This window comes from Lemur catta, chromosome 6 (genome assembly GCF_020740605.2).
Source record: "Lemur catta isolate mLemCat1 chromosome 6, mLemCat1.pri, whole genome shotgun sequence".
NCBI classification, from domain to species: domain Eukaryota; kingdom Metazoa; phylum Chordata; class Mammalia; order Primates; family Lemuridae; genus Lemur; species Lemur catta.
The window spans coordinates 66,136,888-66,153,370 of NC_059133.1; the positions used below are offsets into that span (position 1 = coordinate 66,136,888).

Here is a 16,483-nt window from a genome sequence, read left to right on the forward strand (position 1 = left end):
TTTTTCATTAAGCATTAACTTTTGCTTTCTCTTTAAGCTCTCTGCTGCTGAAAAGATTTACTACAAAAGCACTACCAAACAATATGAAAAAACTGTTGTTGACAAAACTGTAGCAACAACATTCATACTGCTCCTTCTACGCTCTCTGACAGGACTGATTAGCCGCTGTTCTTTACAAATATTTCATTTACTCCGAATCTAAAATTCCCAGTGTTTTCTATTGCCCCCACCCCAGGCATGGGGGCTACACAAATCTTTCAGACCTTAGCATGCAATGGGATAACCAGCGGTAACACCAAGTGGCCAGCAGAGACAGAATAATGCTTCTCTCACCCTAACCAGCAAGTTATTTGTCTCTAGCTGCTCATGTCCCAGCACAATTCCTTTTATAAGCAAGTGCCCTTCATGCTGTCTTTAAAAGGAGCTGTTAGTTACTTTCCATCTGGAAAGTATCAGGAAAAGAAACCTGAATTATCACTGGATGTCTTTCAGATTTAACCACATGTTAAAATGAGAATTCTCTTCACTGCACATATATAGCTCACTCACACACTAATAGAATCATGGCAGAAATCTAAAAAAAAGTCCATTAACTCTATCCAGGCTCATTTCAATGGGACTATTAATGACAGTTTAAACTTCGTTAAAAAACAAAAACTCTAAGAAAATGCTAAACTGGGCGTGCTGCTAGGACCACAGGCATAAACATTGACTATTTCAGGCAAACTGGGACGATGTTCACTGTACATTTAAGTATTATCCACATTTAACAGATGAAGAAACAGATGCACAGAGACAGAGGAGACAGAGGCTAATTTACGGTAACAATTAAGCTTAAACTTCAGGGCCCTTCACCTGAATGTGCCACTTCCAATACTCACAATTTTGTATTATGTTTCTATAAACAGGGCTCCCTACAACCTAGATTGGCCTCTGTATAGAGAGGTTTAATTATTAACCCAAATTCACACAGCCTGTGATCCCTACAAAATGAGTTAGGACTTGCATTGACTGGGTTTGGAGAACATATAGTCATACCAGATAATGGAAAAATAATATTACATTTTTTTTTTTTTTTTGCCTAGCAGAATCCTAACTGGTATCACCATCTTTGAGTCTCTCCCCATTATATTCCAACCTACATACTACTAACGCCACAAACTAATTTTCATAAGAGACGACCACTTTCATTGTGTTACTTCTGGATTTGAATGGCCCCCCAATAACAGATAAAATTTCAACTTCTCTATCTAGCTTTCAAACTCACCATCAAGTAGACACATAAACACAGTTTAAATATTTAAATATATAACCTTATCTCCAACTACATATGTAATGTTTATTTTCATTTTGTTTTTCTACATCTGAACCTTACTTTGTCCTTGCTTCTGATTAGTCAAACCCTCAGATAAAACTATCCTATGTTCTACTATTGTTCACATTATCTATTTTCTATACCATATTTTGGCCTCTGATCTTAAATATTATATAACTTAATGGCTTATCACACTTTTCTTCCCCAAAACTACAAACCTTACAGAAAGAGACTAAATTTCAGTTATTAATACTTTGTATTCCCACCGGGCACACTGCTTGGCACATAGCACTCAATAAATATTTTGCTCAGGTGAACTAGATCTAGTCCTACATTACAAATGGTAATCTCTCCCTCACCTAAACTCCAACAGAACTCCACCTGGGCCTTTCACATGACACTGGTTACATTCTCCAATCTGAATTACAAAAATAAACCTCCCTATTTTTAAAAAAGTCGTATACTGCACATACAGTGTAATATTTACAGATCTATAGTTGATCTGATTCTGAATAGCATTTTGTGGCCCAAAGGCATCACATCTTCTTATCCTCCTTTCTTGCTACCACCTTTATGCCTATAGTAGGTATAAATTTAGTTAAACTAGTCATTGATTAACAAACCAAGAAAATAAGAGAATCTTTTCCAAATTAAAAAAAAAAATCAATGCTTTTATCTGTCCTCTTTCAAATTTGCATCTCAATTTGATTGGGAAAATACAGGGTCTCAGTTGTGACTTCTAGCAAGTACAAAACACATATGAGAGTTATAGGTCAATGATTCCCAGATATGTTAAATAAAAATTTTAATTAGTGGGATTGACAAAGGATTGATGTTTTAATTTTGTCAAGAAAGAATTTAAAAGAGAAGGTGGCATTTTAATATCAAAAAACTAAGAAGGATATAATTTTAGAACAAAGAGAAAAAATAGTCCATTAAATTGAAAAACCTGACATCATCACTGATTAGCAAGTTTCAGGGATAATATCTTAAGAACTGCTATTATACATATGTAAATTAGTTTCTGCTTAGACCAAATCTCTTTATCCTTAATAAGACCTTGGTTTGAAATAACATTATGATATCTTGCAAAGTTGTCCAAAAATCATAACACTAAAGCCAAATTAAGCAATTAAAAAAGGAAAATAAGGCTTCTTTCCCAGCCACCAGCTTTCTCTCACAAAAAGAAGACATTTTATGTATGAGTCCCTAAATTGCAGGGCACAAAAGGTCAAATGCCAAGTTTGTTTTATACAAGAAAAGTTGTAAAGACCTTAGCAACTGTAAAATTGCAAAGATGATCCAATAAAATGATTCTGCAATTAAACTTAATATATCAGGTTTCTATAATCTACAAGAAGAACACTCTGCTTCAAATCAGGGTATGCAATCTGGTTGCTACTACCAAAACATAAATTTGCTATAGCCTGCTTCATTCATTCACTTGATAAAAAAAACATATAGAGCCCCTTATTAAGTGTTTAAGTGTCTTAATGCAGACTGTGGAGTTAAGAGAAATCTTCCCTTCCACCCTGGATGGTTCACTGAAAGATCAACTCACAATAAGGGACATTAATAAGAAAAAGATTTATTTACTGTGAGCACAGGGAGAATTACAGAGTGATTACCCAATATCCCAGTGGGGTCCAGAAAGTTACATGCCCTCATTTTAGAGGGGAGGTGGGGCTGAGGAATATAGGTAATTCTCTTTAAGGGGAATACTAATAAATGGTTACTAGGGAGGATGAATAGATACTTGGGAAAATGAATGGATGGGAGGGAAACAGACTGACTTGTAAATGACTCTCAGGTTATGAGAAATAGGTATTATATTTAAAATAATTTAGGCCAGGTCTGGTTGCATTCTTGACCTTCTTTCCTGTAATATATTGAGATAACAGGGAGGGGAAGGGAAGTCCATTCTTTCTGATGGGTTTGGTTTTTTGTAAAGAAAGAAGGAAAGCCCCTTCCAACACCCATTGATCTCTAAGGGCCTTTAATTCAAAATACTCTTTATACCAGGGAATCATATTGTGGGGTGAAACTCCCTAAGCTCCGTGAAGACCCACCTACTATCTGCCAAATAATCATTTCAAGTTCTTTAATACCTCCCCTCCCAACCCATCTCTTCTAAGAAACCTTGCAAAATTAGGTCTTCAATTTGACAGATTATTTATCTCACCTTTTCAAGAATATGTGTTTTATTGTTTCCCTGTGGTGCTTGTTCTGTGCAACACTGCTATCCCTCAGAGCTTAGTGTAATTTCCTGTTTCTCGGTTCTCAAATTTCCACAGCCTTTATTTGTGGCACTTTTATAATACTCATCTTTCTATATAGCATAGCATAGTGGTTAAGCACATTGGGCTCAAATCCTAACTCTGCCATTTACTAGCTGGATGACCCTGGGAAAGTCACTTAACATTAACTGTGCCTCAGTTTCCCCATCAGTAAAATGAGGATAACATTTTTACTTACCTCATAGGGTTCTTGTTAAGAGTAAATAAGCTAATACACAAAAAGCACATAGAACAGTGCTTGTTAAATACTAACTGCTATTTATGTGTCTATTATTAGTGATTTTATCTAACTCTAATCTCCACATTCTATCATAGGCTCTTTTTGTTGACTGGAATTATATGTTTTTCTTTTCTGAATCACCCTGTACAGTTTAACAATGCTCTAACCAGGTAGGTATGTAAAAATATACTTGTTCAATTACTTAATGTTGAATGTTCTAGAGTTGTTCTGAAGGAGCTTTCTAATTAGTCTCCACTCGCTTTACCTGTCTATATTTTAAATTTCTAACAGTTCTTCTCAAAATTTTCTACCAAAAAACACCCCTAACAATGGGAGAAGTAAACAGGAACTCCAGGATGGCCTGTGATAAGGATTAAAATTTCTATTCCACAGCAGCTGCTAGTGGTTAGCAAAAGCACTGTCTCAGATTGAAGCTCTTTAGGGCCCCCAGATTAGAGTGCCATAATCAACTAATCTTGTCTACCCTTGTTTATTATGATAGTAGAAAGTGAAGATGCTCATTTTTTCAGCAACAGTCTGGGGCTTCACCCTAAGGAGCCCATCTCCCCAAGGAAAATTTATTTAAAATTGCATAGTTTATCTTAACATTTCACAAGAGTTTATTTCACTCTATGATGTATCTATGTTTGTGTGAAAGTTGATCAGACAAATTTTATCATTCTTGTCATACCTAACTAAATCTGAGTCAAGAGACCAGGGGAAAAAGGACTCAGGGCATAATTACTCCAAGAATGTAATTTTCTACAAAGCATGGCTGCTGAAACTGCCTGCTGCAACCCTAATACCAGTTTTACCCAATAGTTGCTGAAGCAACATGCCACTAGTTTTTACCTTCTGCCATATCTCATCAATCAGAGCTTTCCAGCTCCCCAAAATTTTAGTAGTGCCAATGAACTTTCTCTCAAATCCATACATTTTTTTGTATAAAATCCCCAACCTTCTCTTTGTTCTTCAACATACTGAAGACCACCAATCTGTGTGTATGCCCCAAATTACAATGCTGCAATTTCCAAATACAACTTTAAATTTAGAGATTCATCTCTGCATTTTATTGTGGACTTGACATTAGTATAAGTTTTAAAATGTATTTTCCCCTGATCTCTGTGGAAAACTGATGCTCCAGGGATACACAACCATGTGTATTCTGTGGTTTCTTAAGCCCCACTCCGTACCTCATTTTGAGAAACATAATCTTAGACTACATACTTACGGCGATATACTGCTTTTGCATTCTCTCAATAGCAACTAAAATATTACTCCTGGGATAGCCACAGAAGTTTGTGATATATAACAAAATAATGATAGCATCTACATTTTAATAGTACTTAAGCATTTGTAAAATGACTTCATATAATCCTATTTGATATTTATTTTTAGGGAAAGTCAAATTCAAAAACATCAAATTATAATCACGTATCAACTAAACCCTACTGAAGCCTGGAAGTAAATTTTCGCTTTTCTCCAAAGTGAAAGTGTGCTGCTAGAACATAGCCAGAAGTAATTCAGGTAAATTTCTAAAATACAATGCTAAAATATTCTTTAGTAGTCAAAATGCACATGCTAAAAGTATCAGGCTTAGTTACAATACTTGGTGAACAAAAAGCTGTCTTTCCTCTTATAAAATACTTTAGTATTTAAAAGTATTATAATCTAACCATATCATTACTGTTCTGGGTCTACTTGTGACAAAAAAATTATATGTAATGGCTTCGTGTTTCAATCAAAATAATTCTTCTTATCAAGGATTTTGATCGAATGGAATTACAGGCCCACATGATTTCTGCCCAAGTGAACTTGAAGGTCAGTAGCAATGAATCGGTTATATAAAACTAAACTGTCAATCTATCACTCTTTATATGATTAATCCTAAATACAAGAATTGTAAATTACCTTGTAAGCTGCTCACTTTCCTTCACTTTAAAATACAAACTATAATTTGGATTTATGGTGAGTGCCCCATCATGGATTTAAGTGCGTCCGGGACTGGGCTATTCCACAGTACTTTCCAAATTCATGCCGAAACTATGTATCAACCCAGAAGAATTCCCCTCCCGAGGGAGACGTGGGCGTGGAAAGAAGGCAGTAGAGGAGGGCTCAGGTGCCAGGAGGCCTCACTAGAGAAAGAGGGTGTCGGACGCGGCGAAGGGGAGGAAGAGCAGGGAATCACCCATAGCTGGCCCCTCAAGTGAAGCCTTTGTAAGGCAGTGGGGAGACGCCGAGTTGCTTTTGTTTTGGGAATGGGGACATGGTGCCAGGGTCTCCATCCTGATCTGGATAATAATTAAAAGACTCACTCCTACCAAATTAATTCCAGCTACGGCTGTGACCTCTCCACCAGGCCCTACAAAGAGGCACCGCTATGGGAATGAATGCCCCGTCTCAAACGCGAGCGGCACAACTTACCGGGATCCCCCGACCCAATTCATCTCTCCAAATCTTCCAACCGAGAAGGCACCGGGGTCCCTATGTCCAGCGCTCCAACGTCTTAGCGCTGCGCCCGCCCGCAGCCTCAGCGGACTCCTCCAGGGCCTCCCAAGAGCCTCTGCGGCCGCCCACGTAGACGCCTGGTCCAGGATTTGAGGCCCAACATCCCGACAGCCTCTGCGGCCGCCCACGTAGGCGCCCGGTCTAGGATTTGAGGCCCAACATCCCGACAGCCTCTGCGGCTGCTGCCTATTCCTTCCGGGTGGAGACTCGGTGCCGATAAGGCCTCAAGGGCAGCTGTGGGCAATGTGTCGGCTCGCCTAGCAACAGATTTAACCGGCGGGCCAGACAAGCCTAAATAAATGGAAATATCTGACAGTGGCCACAGGGTTAGTGTTTCAGACCATCTCCACTATAATTTTATCTAGTTCTGCAGTGGTCCCTGCCATCTTTTTCAAGTCAAAGAACCTGGGAAAGAAAAAGAAGGCAAGGACGAAGTTACGAATCGCTAACTCTAAAAATTATGTTTCCATTCCCATCTATTACTCCAGACCCAAAATCTTTAAATATCTTTCATGTGCAGTTTTAATATTAAGTAAACAGTTGTTTATAAGAAACATCACACTGTAGTAAAACTACTATTCTGTGCATTTTGTGAGTTTCTAAGAGAGCTTGATCATAACTTAATTTAGCTGTGAAGGTCCAAAGACGTAGAACTCCTTACTGAAAAAAAAAAAAAATTTCAAAACAGAAATTGGATTTTGCCGTTCATTTCTGTATTATGTTTGTATATCCTCACAAAATATCTTACAAACTGTTCTATGATATTTGGTTAGAAACTAGGAATCTCTTCTCCCAAATAAATGCACAAAGTACATTTTTTTCAATTGCCATGTTTCTTCCAGAGCATGTTTTCAATTGCCATGTTTCTTCCAGAGTAACTTAGGGAAGATCTCATAATTTGAGATATAATACATTTTCTGTTAAGTCATCAGGAAATAATACCTAGAATAAGATTATGTCCCAGGATAGACATCTTCTTGTTTAATCATATAAATCCTGATTTGTATGACAAAATTAACCAAAGTATATCTGTAATTGAATTAGACCAGGTGAATTCAACATTTCAGAGAAAGCCTTCAGCATGGAGTGGCTATTGGTTTTTCAGTGACTAAACCTAATACAGCCAAGGCAGGAACAATGGCATCAGCCTTTCCTGCTTTAAAGATTTTTAAAACGTGTTGACTAAATTAATCAGAGGAGAAATAATTTACTAAAGAATTAACTGAGTTTTTTGTTCTTATGTTAAGGGTGTAAAGGAGAGAGGTTGACGGATTTGTTGAGAAGAGTCAAAAACCGAGAGCCGGATGGAACCATATCTTCTCCCTGATTAGAGTCATTGCTTAACTTCTAGTCACAGGGAGGTAGTGGTAGTGGTGAATTAGGCCAAGGAAATTCTAATCTCTGAGATACATGTTCAGACAAGATATTTACTGGGTTTTCCTTCACAGAAAAAGACATTTCCCTATGAACTAGGTATTAGATTGTTACGTGTAACAGCTGGAATGTTGACCTAAGATTTCATCTTCAATACTGTTTATGCCTCCACGAGTAAGGCTAGCACGACTGACAGATAATGAGTCAAACATTTGGGTCACGAAATGGTTCAAGAAAGCAATACAGCACAGATAAAATATTATTTAGCAGTTGAGAAGGAAATCCATTTAAATGTCTTAAACCTTAAGCAATTTATCTTAATGTATTTCTAAAAATTATCTACTTTCTGGTGATTTATAAACATGCAACACATATATAATCTGTATTATGTATACATTTACTTAATGCATAAATATGTAGTTCTCTATTGAAAAAATAATTTCTCATGTTTTACAGCTTACAAAGCATATATATTGTCTCTGATATGTATTCTCTAATGTATATAATCCATTTAATCCATCTCATGCATGAATATTTGTAGTGTGCATGAAAGTAGCACACTGGAGAGCAGAATGATTTGAGAATTATTATTTTTTTAAAGTTTTTCATTCATTTTCAAGATCTTTTCTAAGATGATTTCTCATACTCTGGTTTCTCTTCAAAACGAATAAATCTTTCGCCTTTTACTAAAAAAAAAAAAAAAGATGATTTCCCCCCTTAAGAAAATTTTAATATTTCCCATATAAACATACATAAAGATGATACAATTAAAGGAAAATTAGGCCTAAATATGTTTTTACTACAGTAGCAAATGATTTTTTTCCCATTCTTTTTCTCTCCTAGTTCAGAATTCAAACTAAATTAACATTCTCGTTGCTTTGATTGCATACTGCCAGTATCATAAAATGAAAGAAGCATGTTGGCATTATTAGTTTCTTACTTAAATAGCATATATCTCCAAATCAATTGTCTGTATGGTTTCCTATCATCTTGAATCCTTCTGCCTGACCCTAGCCTCAGATGCTAACCAACCCTAACCCTTGAGAGCAGGGTGAAATGTGGGAGTGGAATTTAAATGGTTATTGTTAGGTCTATACCTAAGTGGCTGAACATCAAGTCAAATCTCACATTGACCTTTTCCACAGTTGTAGTAACTCACCTTCCACCTTCCTTATACCATAATTCTGGTAAGTAAATTTCTATCTTGACCATTTTCCTCATACCCAATTCTTCATTCTCACAAGACTCTCAGTCTAGGCATTGAAAGCTTGTTCCTGCACCCAGCCTCATTATCAGTTGGTAAACTGACCTACCTACAGCTAAGTGTGGTCCCTTTTGCATCTCTAGTGTTATTTGCTTCTAGATTTCTCACTGCCCTAATCCTCCCCTGATATGGCTACCTCTGGTTGCATGCCGATGATGCAAACCACTTGTCTCAACTGCCCACTGCTGTCTGACCCATGCAGCCCTCTGTGTACCAAGTTCTGCCTAACTGAACATCCTACCATCGCCCCTAGTTGGGTTTACCCTGGCCCTCAACCTGTCCTGTTGCAGTTAGCCCTTCTGTGTTTAGCTATCAGGAAATGTGACATAAATCATTAAAATTTATAAATGAAAGGCAGCCTTCTTTTGCATACACCAAAAGCATAAGTTTATGAATAAAAGAGTTTGATAGTAACCTCTATGACACTATGATCTCTCCATACAGGCTAGAAAGTCTTAATAGGATGGTGGAGTGTGCTGCTAACATGGGCAGCTATCAAAGAGACTGGCATGAATTTGCCACTCATGTATTAGTAAATCTGCTGAATTGAATGTAAAGAAATGAAAAGAGATATGGGATGATTCTTGGAATTAATATAAATACATAGCAAAGAAGGAGTTTTTAAAGTTTAAGAATGTTGTTATTCATAAAACTGGGGATACTTCTTTATTCATGATAAACTCAAAAATGAAGATGATTTAACACTGAGACAGGTTTTGTATTCTAGCACAGAGGTTTGCAAACTTCTATAAATGGCCAAATAATAAATATTTTTGTCTCTGTTGCATTGACTCAACTCTGCCACTGCAGCTTGAAAGAAGCCATGGACAAGAGGCAAATAAATGGGTGTGACTATGTTCCAATAAAACTTTACGGACACAAATGAGAATTTCATATCATTTTCACAGGACAAAATATTCTTCTTTTGATGTATTTTCAATCACTTTAAAATGTAAACACCATTCTTAGCTTAAGGGTCATATAAAAATAAGTGGCAGACTGTATTTGGCCCACTGGTTATAATTTACCAACTTCTATTCTAGCTTAATGCAAATCTTTCCAAGCTTCCAATTGACTAGAAATGTTTATGTATGTTGGAGGTGAAGTGAGGGAGGATAGAAAGCAAAAAGTAGTGTTTTCATGTTCAAAAATACACTCATCCCAGCCTGAGCAAGAGCGAGACCCTGTCTCTACTAAAAATAGAAAGAAATTAGCTGGACAACTAAAAATATAGAAAAAATTAGGCCGGGTGCAGTGGCTCACGCCAGTAATCCTAGCCCTCTAGGAGGCCGAGGTGGGTGGATCGCTCGAGGTCAGGAGTTCGAGACCAGCCTGAGCGAGACCCCGTCTCTACTAAAAATAGAAATAAATTATCTGGACAACTAAAAATATATATATAAAAAAAAATTAGCGGGGCATGGTGGCACATGCTCCCAGCTACCTGGGAGGCTGAGGCAGTAGGATCGCTTGAGCCCAGGAGTTTGAGGTTGCTGTGAGCTAGGCTGACGCCACGGCACTCACTCTAGCCCGGGCAACAAAGTGAGACTCTGTCTCAAAGAAAAAAAACAAAACACTCATTCTTGCCCAGGAGCAGTGAGTGGCTCATGTCTGTAATCCTAGCAATTTGGGAGGCCAAAGCAGGAAGATTGCTTGAGGCTAGGAGTTGCAGACCAGCCTGAGCAACATAGCAAGACCTTGTCTCTACAAAAGAATTTACAAAAATTAGCTGGGCATGGTGGCGCATACCTGTGGACACCTGTAGTCCTAGTTACTGCTAGTTACTCGGGAGACTGAGACAGTAGGCTCGCTTGAGCCCAGGAGTTTGAGGTTGCGTGAGCTAGGATCCCACCACTGGTGACACTCTAGCCTGGGGCAACAAAGGGAGACCTTGTCTCAAAACAAAAGACAAAAAAAAAACCCTCACCAAAACCAAAAACCAACAATCTGCCTTGCCTAAAAAAGCCCTTCACATTTTTTTTTTAAATATGCAAAATTTTGCTTGTCTGTTGAACAGTTTAAATCCTCCACTAGGGATGTGAAGACTTTTTTTTTTTTTAACACTCTTGGTTTTTATCAAATAAACAAAATGAAAATAGGAAGTAGCCAGTAGATTAAATCTAAACAAAACAAACAAAAGAAAAACTTGTAAAAGACAAAGAATTCTTGAAGTAAGGTCCTAGAGAAGCTATTTCCATCATCCAAATCCAGTTAAATTCCCAAATGGCTAAACTTTGATTTATGGTTACATACCTCTAGGAAAAACTACCCAACACTAGAGTAGTAGAAATGAAACATTGCTCTCATTTCTTTAAGTCACCTTGTAAATAAATGAGTGCATCAGATCTCCATTGCTACAAATAATAGTTATAGGCTGGAAAATTCTTATTATAAGGACAAGTAAAGTGGAAATGCAGTGGAAAATGGGAAAGGGGCTAGAGATACAGAATTATTTTCTGTAATACAGACGACTGTTCTTTTTTTTTTTAACAAGGGATACCCTCAATTACAACTTGTCTGATAGGTTCTGGGACCGTATGTGAAATCATAGACAAAAAAAAAAAAAGCGCGGGGGTGGCAAGTGGGCACCAACAGACAGCTCCAACTGTTTCTATTCAAGTGTTTCTATTTGATAGTTTGCTTTCTCCAATGCCTCTCCCACTTGTCACTTTCTTCTCTGACCCCTTTCAGATTCACTTCACACCCTTCTCATATTCATTTTATGTTGATCCTCTTGTCCCTTCTCCCTCATTTCCCTGGTTCTTTCTCTTCATCTCGTTAAAGCTCTTGGAAATCTTCTTTTCTGCGTGCTCTTCCCCTAGTGGCATCTACTAAAATCTTAAGAGAAGTGATGTATATTCTGAAACTTCTGCGGGTTTCTAAGTGACGCTGAGCATGCTCAGTAGCTACAGCAGGTTTTGTTCGCCAGCAGCTGGCCTGATTCGACCTCTCCAAAAATAGACATTTAACTCTCTGAACTCCTGTTTAAGGATGTAATTCGTTTTGCTCTCTCCTCATTTTCAAGGTTCAAAGGGAAGCAGCGAGGATTCCAAGGTCCCACCGCCCTCACAGCCAATGAGGGGCCTGGGAGGGAGGAGCTTGGTGCAGCTCGAGCTTCCGAGGGATTCATCCCCAGTAGATGCAGTGGAGCCTGAGCTCTGCTGCAGCTGTCACAGCAGAACAAAATAAAAAGCAAAACAAAACAAAACAGTAGAAGAGAAACGCTGCAGACTATGGAACGTTGTAGGACTTTCTGAAACATTTGCTGGGGATTTCTGTGGAGCATGCTCTTTTAAAACGAATTCCTTTTGGAGCCTATTTGTGTAACTGGGAAAATGACACACATGCTAAATGCAGCCGCTGATCGAGTGAAATGGACCCGATCGAGTGCTGCTAAGAGGGCTGCCTGCCTGGTGGCTGCGGCATATGCTCTGAAAACCCTCTATCCCATCATTGGCAAGCGTTTAAAGCAATCTGGGCACGGAAAGAAAAAAGAAGCAGCTTATCCTGCTGCAGAGAACAGAGAAGTACTGCATTGCACCGAGACCATTTGTAAAAAACCATCGCCTGGAGTGAATGCAGATTTTTTCAAACAGCTACTAGAACTTCGGAAAATTCTCTTTCCAAAACTTGTGACCACTGAAACAGGGTGGCTCTGCCTGCACTCAGTGGCTCTAATCTCAAGAACCTTTCTGTCTATTTATGTAGCTGGTCTGGATGGGAAAATCGTGAAAAGCATTGTGGAAAAGAAGCCTCGGACTTTCATCATCAAATTAATCAAGTGGCTTATGATAGCTATCCCTGCTACCTTCGTCAACAGTGCAATAAGGTACCTGGAGTGCAAATTGGCTTTGGCCTTCAGAACTCGCCTAGTAGACCATGCCTATGAAACCTATTTTACAAATCAGACTTATTATAAAGTGATCAATATGGATGGGAGGCTGGCAAACCCTGACCAGTCTCTTACTGAGGATATTATGATGTTCTCCCAATCTGTGGCTCACTTGTATTCCAATCTGACCAAACCTATTTTAGATGTAATCCTGACTTCCTACACACTCATCCAAACAGCTACATCCAGAGGAGCAAGCCCAATTGGACCCACCCTGTTGGCAGGACTAGTGGTGTATGCCACTGCTAAAGTATTGAAAGCCTGCTCTCCCAGATTTGGCAAATTGGTTGCTGAAGAAGCTCATAGAAAAGGCTATTTGCGGTATGTGCACTCCAGAATTATAGCCAATGTGGAAGAAATTGCCTTTTACAGAGGACATAAGGTAAGATAGAAATTAAGGTGATGAGGGAAATGTGAGACTGTTCAAGCGGCCACTGCAGTGCTAGATACCATCTGTTGTACTGTTCATGGACCCACTTCTTTAGCGTCTTAGATTCCTCTGACATCTAAACCTGTATTAAAATATGTTTCATTACCCTTTGTAATCACAAGCTGTTAAAGAATTATGGAGTGCAAACTTTTCTAAAGTTTCATGAGAATAAAATTGTCAGCACTCTAAAGGAGAGTCTACTGAGACTCAGTTTCTCAAATATGCTCAGAATTATTACTAAAGCATTTTGTTAAAACGTAAATCCTAACTTGGCAGGTGATCCTAGAGCAGTGAAGATAATATATATTTAGAAACTAAGAGTAAACACATTTCTATTGAGATGGAAAATTTAGGATGGTATTCTTTGTTGTTATTATTCCTTCTTTGTTCAAGAGAAAAACAAAACCCACACTTTCATATACAAGGCAACTTTGACAGTTTTGCATGTCTGATCGACAGGGAGTGTCTTCAGTTCTAAAAAGCACCAGAGTGTTTCACAAAATGGTACTTCCACTACTCTTAGTTCATGGTCAGCACCATATTTTGGCACAAATAAAAAGAGGCAGTGAAGTCAAATTTTGTCTAACTTTGAAGGAAAAGCTGAGATTAGAGGGGACATGAGGAGGACAAAGGAGTTCAAGAATATTATTTTTAAATATTCAAGATTTTCAATGTTAACCAGGTCCCTAAAACAATTAGCCCAATTGTGTATAGTGCATGAAAGTAACTTCAGAATATGAAACACGGCAGAAATTTTGAAGATGATGTATCTGAAATCTTAATACAAATGACTTGGCAAATGAAATAATAAATTATTCTGATGTTGAAGATGGCATTTTAATCATTAAGCAGAATTAATTTTTAAAGCATCAGTAATTATCAAAGTTTTTTTTATAGCAGTACCAACCTGAAGAAGAAAATTTACAGCAAATTTAAGACTTCTACTCCCACTTGAAAATTGGTATCATTATTAATCATATTGATTTGTCATTCTCCTTGAATCATTGAACTCAATGATGTAAATTATACTGTGCTCAGGCTTGTTGCATAAAATACAGTAAATTGAGCCAGTTCGAAAGTGGGGTCTACTTATATATATGTGTGTCATATGTCTATTTTCAGATACTTTAGTGTGATCAAAATGCTAAGGCTCTAACATTGTTTATTCATGTCTTACAGAATATCATTTAATTTTAATATCTTACTATACATATAATTTTGAAATCATAATTATAAATCATTTATATGTATTTTATACTTACATTATATTCACTGGATAGCATAAGTTTTTTTTAAATAATGCTAGCATGACCAAAACAAAATAATGACTAACACTGATATTAAACTGCATTTACTGGTTGTTAAGGCTCATAGATAAAGCAAGTAAAACAAAATACTATGTACATATCTTTAAAGAAAGTCTTCAAGCACATGTGGTATCTATTTTTAGAGCTCATGCTGGGTTAATTCTTATTGCTTCTTCCCTCTATAGGTAGAAATGAAGCAACTCCAGAAAAGTTACAAAGCTTTAGCAGATCAGATGAACCTCATTTTATCCAAACGTTTGTGGTACATCATGATAGAGCAGTTCTTGATGAAGTATGTTTGGAGCAGCAGCGGACTAATTATGGTGGCTATACCTATTATCACTGCAACTGGCTTTGCAGATGGTGGTAATGATATTTAAGCTTAATCTCATATATCTGTTTAACATTATTTCTCTTGAAGGTGTCATTACTAGTTTTGTGTGAAATTGTGTACATAGCCATTATTCTGTAGTTATTAAGGGTCATAAACAGCGGCAGACTCTGCAATGTCCAGGAATAAGACCAGCAATAAGAGGGAGACAAGTGGCTCAAAAGACCTTTCTAGTTCTGAGATATTTCAAAGATCTCTGATGCAGTGTTTCTGGGAGTTGATCTTGAGCAATTTAAATTATACTGCCTAATATATTGATAGAATGATTCTCTAGTGTTCATTTAACCTCAAAACAAGTTAATACCTTTAGAAAGAGTATAACAAAAGCTTTCCTCCTATGTCCTAAATTTTAGTTCTGCACGTTTCATACATTTAGTCTTTAAATATTTATAATATAATTGAATTTGCCCTGACTTGTGATTTGAAACGTTTGTGGACTACATTAGGTCACCAGGAATATTGTTTCAGGGGGTGCTAAAATACCATGGACCAAGATCTCCTCTACTTGTGAGTAATACAGATAACTGTCTATGTGGCATGATTTGGTGGTGGTGTAGGGGTGGAGGTTGTCACACTGCAGCTGTCAAAGTCTATCCTATCACTGTCTCAACAGTTTTTACCACCATTTCTTATCCTTTGGCATAACTGTGAAAGATAAGGTCAAGAAAGACAATGTTAAAAAGTTGTATGGGAGTTTGGATCTTAATTGGTTGGAACAGAGGGGAATTAATTGAAGAAGCAGCATTTTCTGCTCTTCCCCCAAAATAAAACATCCCCTTCTCTCTCTCTTTAAAAATCACTTGACCAGAATTGGCTTTGATATTGAAGGAGCTAGACAAAAGCACGGGCTTTTAGTGAGACAGAGATTTGTTCCACTCTTGGTTCCCCCTCTTCCTACCTGTGTCCTCTTAGTCTTATTAATTACACTTTCTAACCCTCAGTTTTCTCATCTGTAAAATAAGACTGAGAAAGGCTACTTCAGAAGGTTGTCGTGAGGCTTTAATAAAATAATGTTTATAAAGTAAAGAACATGTTATACTTGATATATGGTGACCATCATTACCTAGAAAACAAAAGGCAACACAAAAAATATTGTAACAGAATTTACACTATTTTACAGTTATTTTGGTATAGAATTAAGGATTAATAGATATTTGAAGTGATCTAATAAAAAAGCAAAAAATTACAGTATGATTTAATGTTTCAAAAAAGTACTTTAATTCTTTAACCAATTCTTACAAAAATTTTTAATTTGATTCATTCTTAACCTAAAAAAAAATAGTCACTAAAAGTTTTCATATATAATGTATATTAGCAATGACAAGATTATGGTGTCGTTCTGTTAGTGCTTGGACACACTGTTCTTATTAGAAAACCCTGGAGTATTCAACATAGAACAGAGAAAATGCTGCTATTAATGGTGACAAATGAACCCCATAGAGACCAGTAAGAAGTAAACAATGTATGCAATGAATCTAACAAGCTTTC

At 37.3% G+C, this 16,483-nt stretch overlaps 1 protein-coding gene across 1 annotated transcript in view; it reads left to right on the top strand.

The window, feature by feature from the left end:
- The first annotated feature begins 11,879 nt into the window (after positions 1-11,879).
- The window catches only part of ABCD2 (ATP binding cassette subfamily D member 2), a 54,849-nt gene continuing 50,245 nt past the window's right edge, over positions 11,880-16,483 (top strand). Inside the window, exons 1-2 of the mRNA XM_045554020.1 lie at positions 11,880-13,249; positions 14,790-14,970. Coding sequence (XP_045409976.1) covers positions 12,311-13,249; positions 14,790-14,970 — 1,120 coding nt within the window. The 5' untranslated portion in view covers positions 11,880-12,310. The remainder of the gene's footprint in view (positions 13,250-14,789; positions 14,971-16,483) is intronic.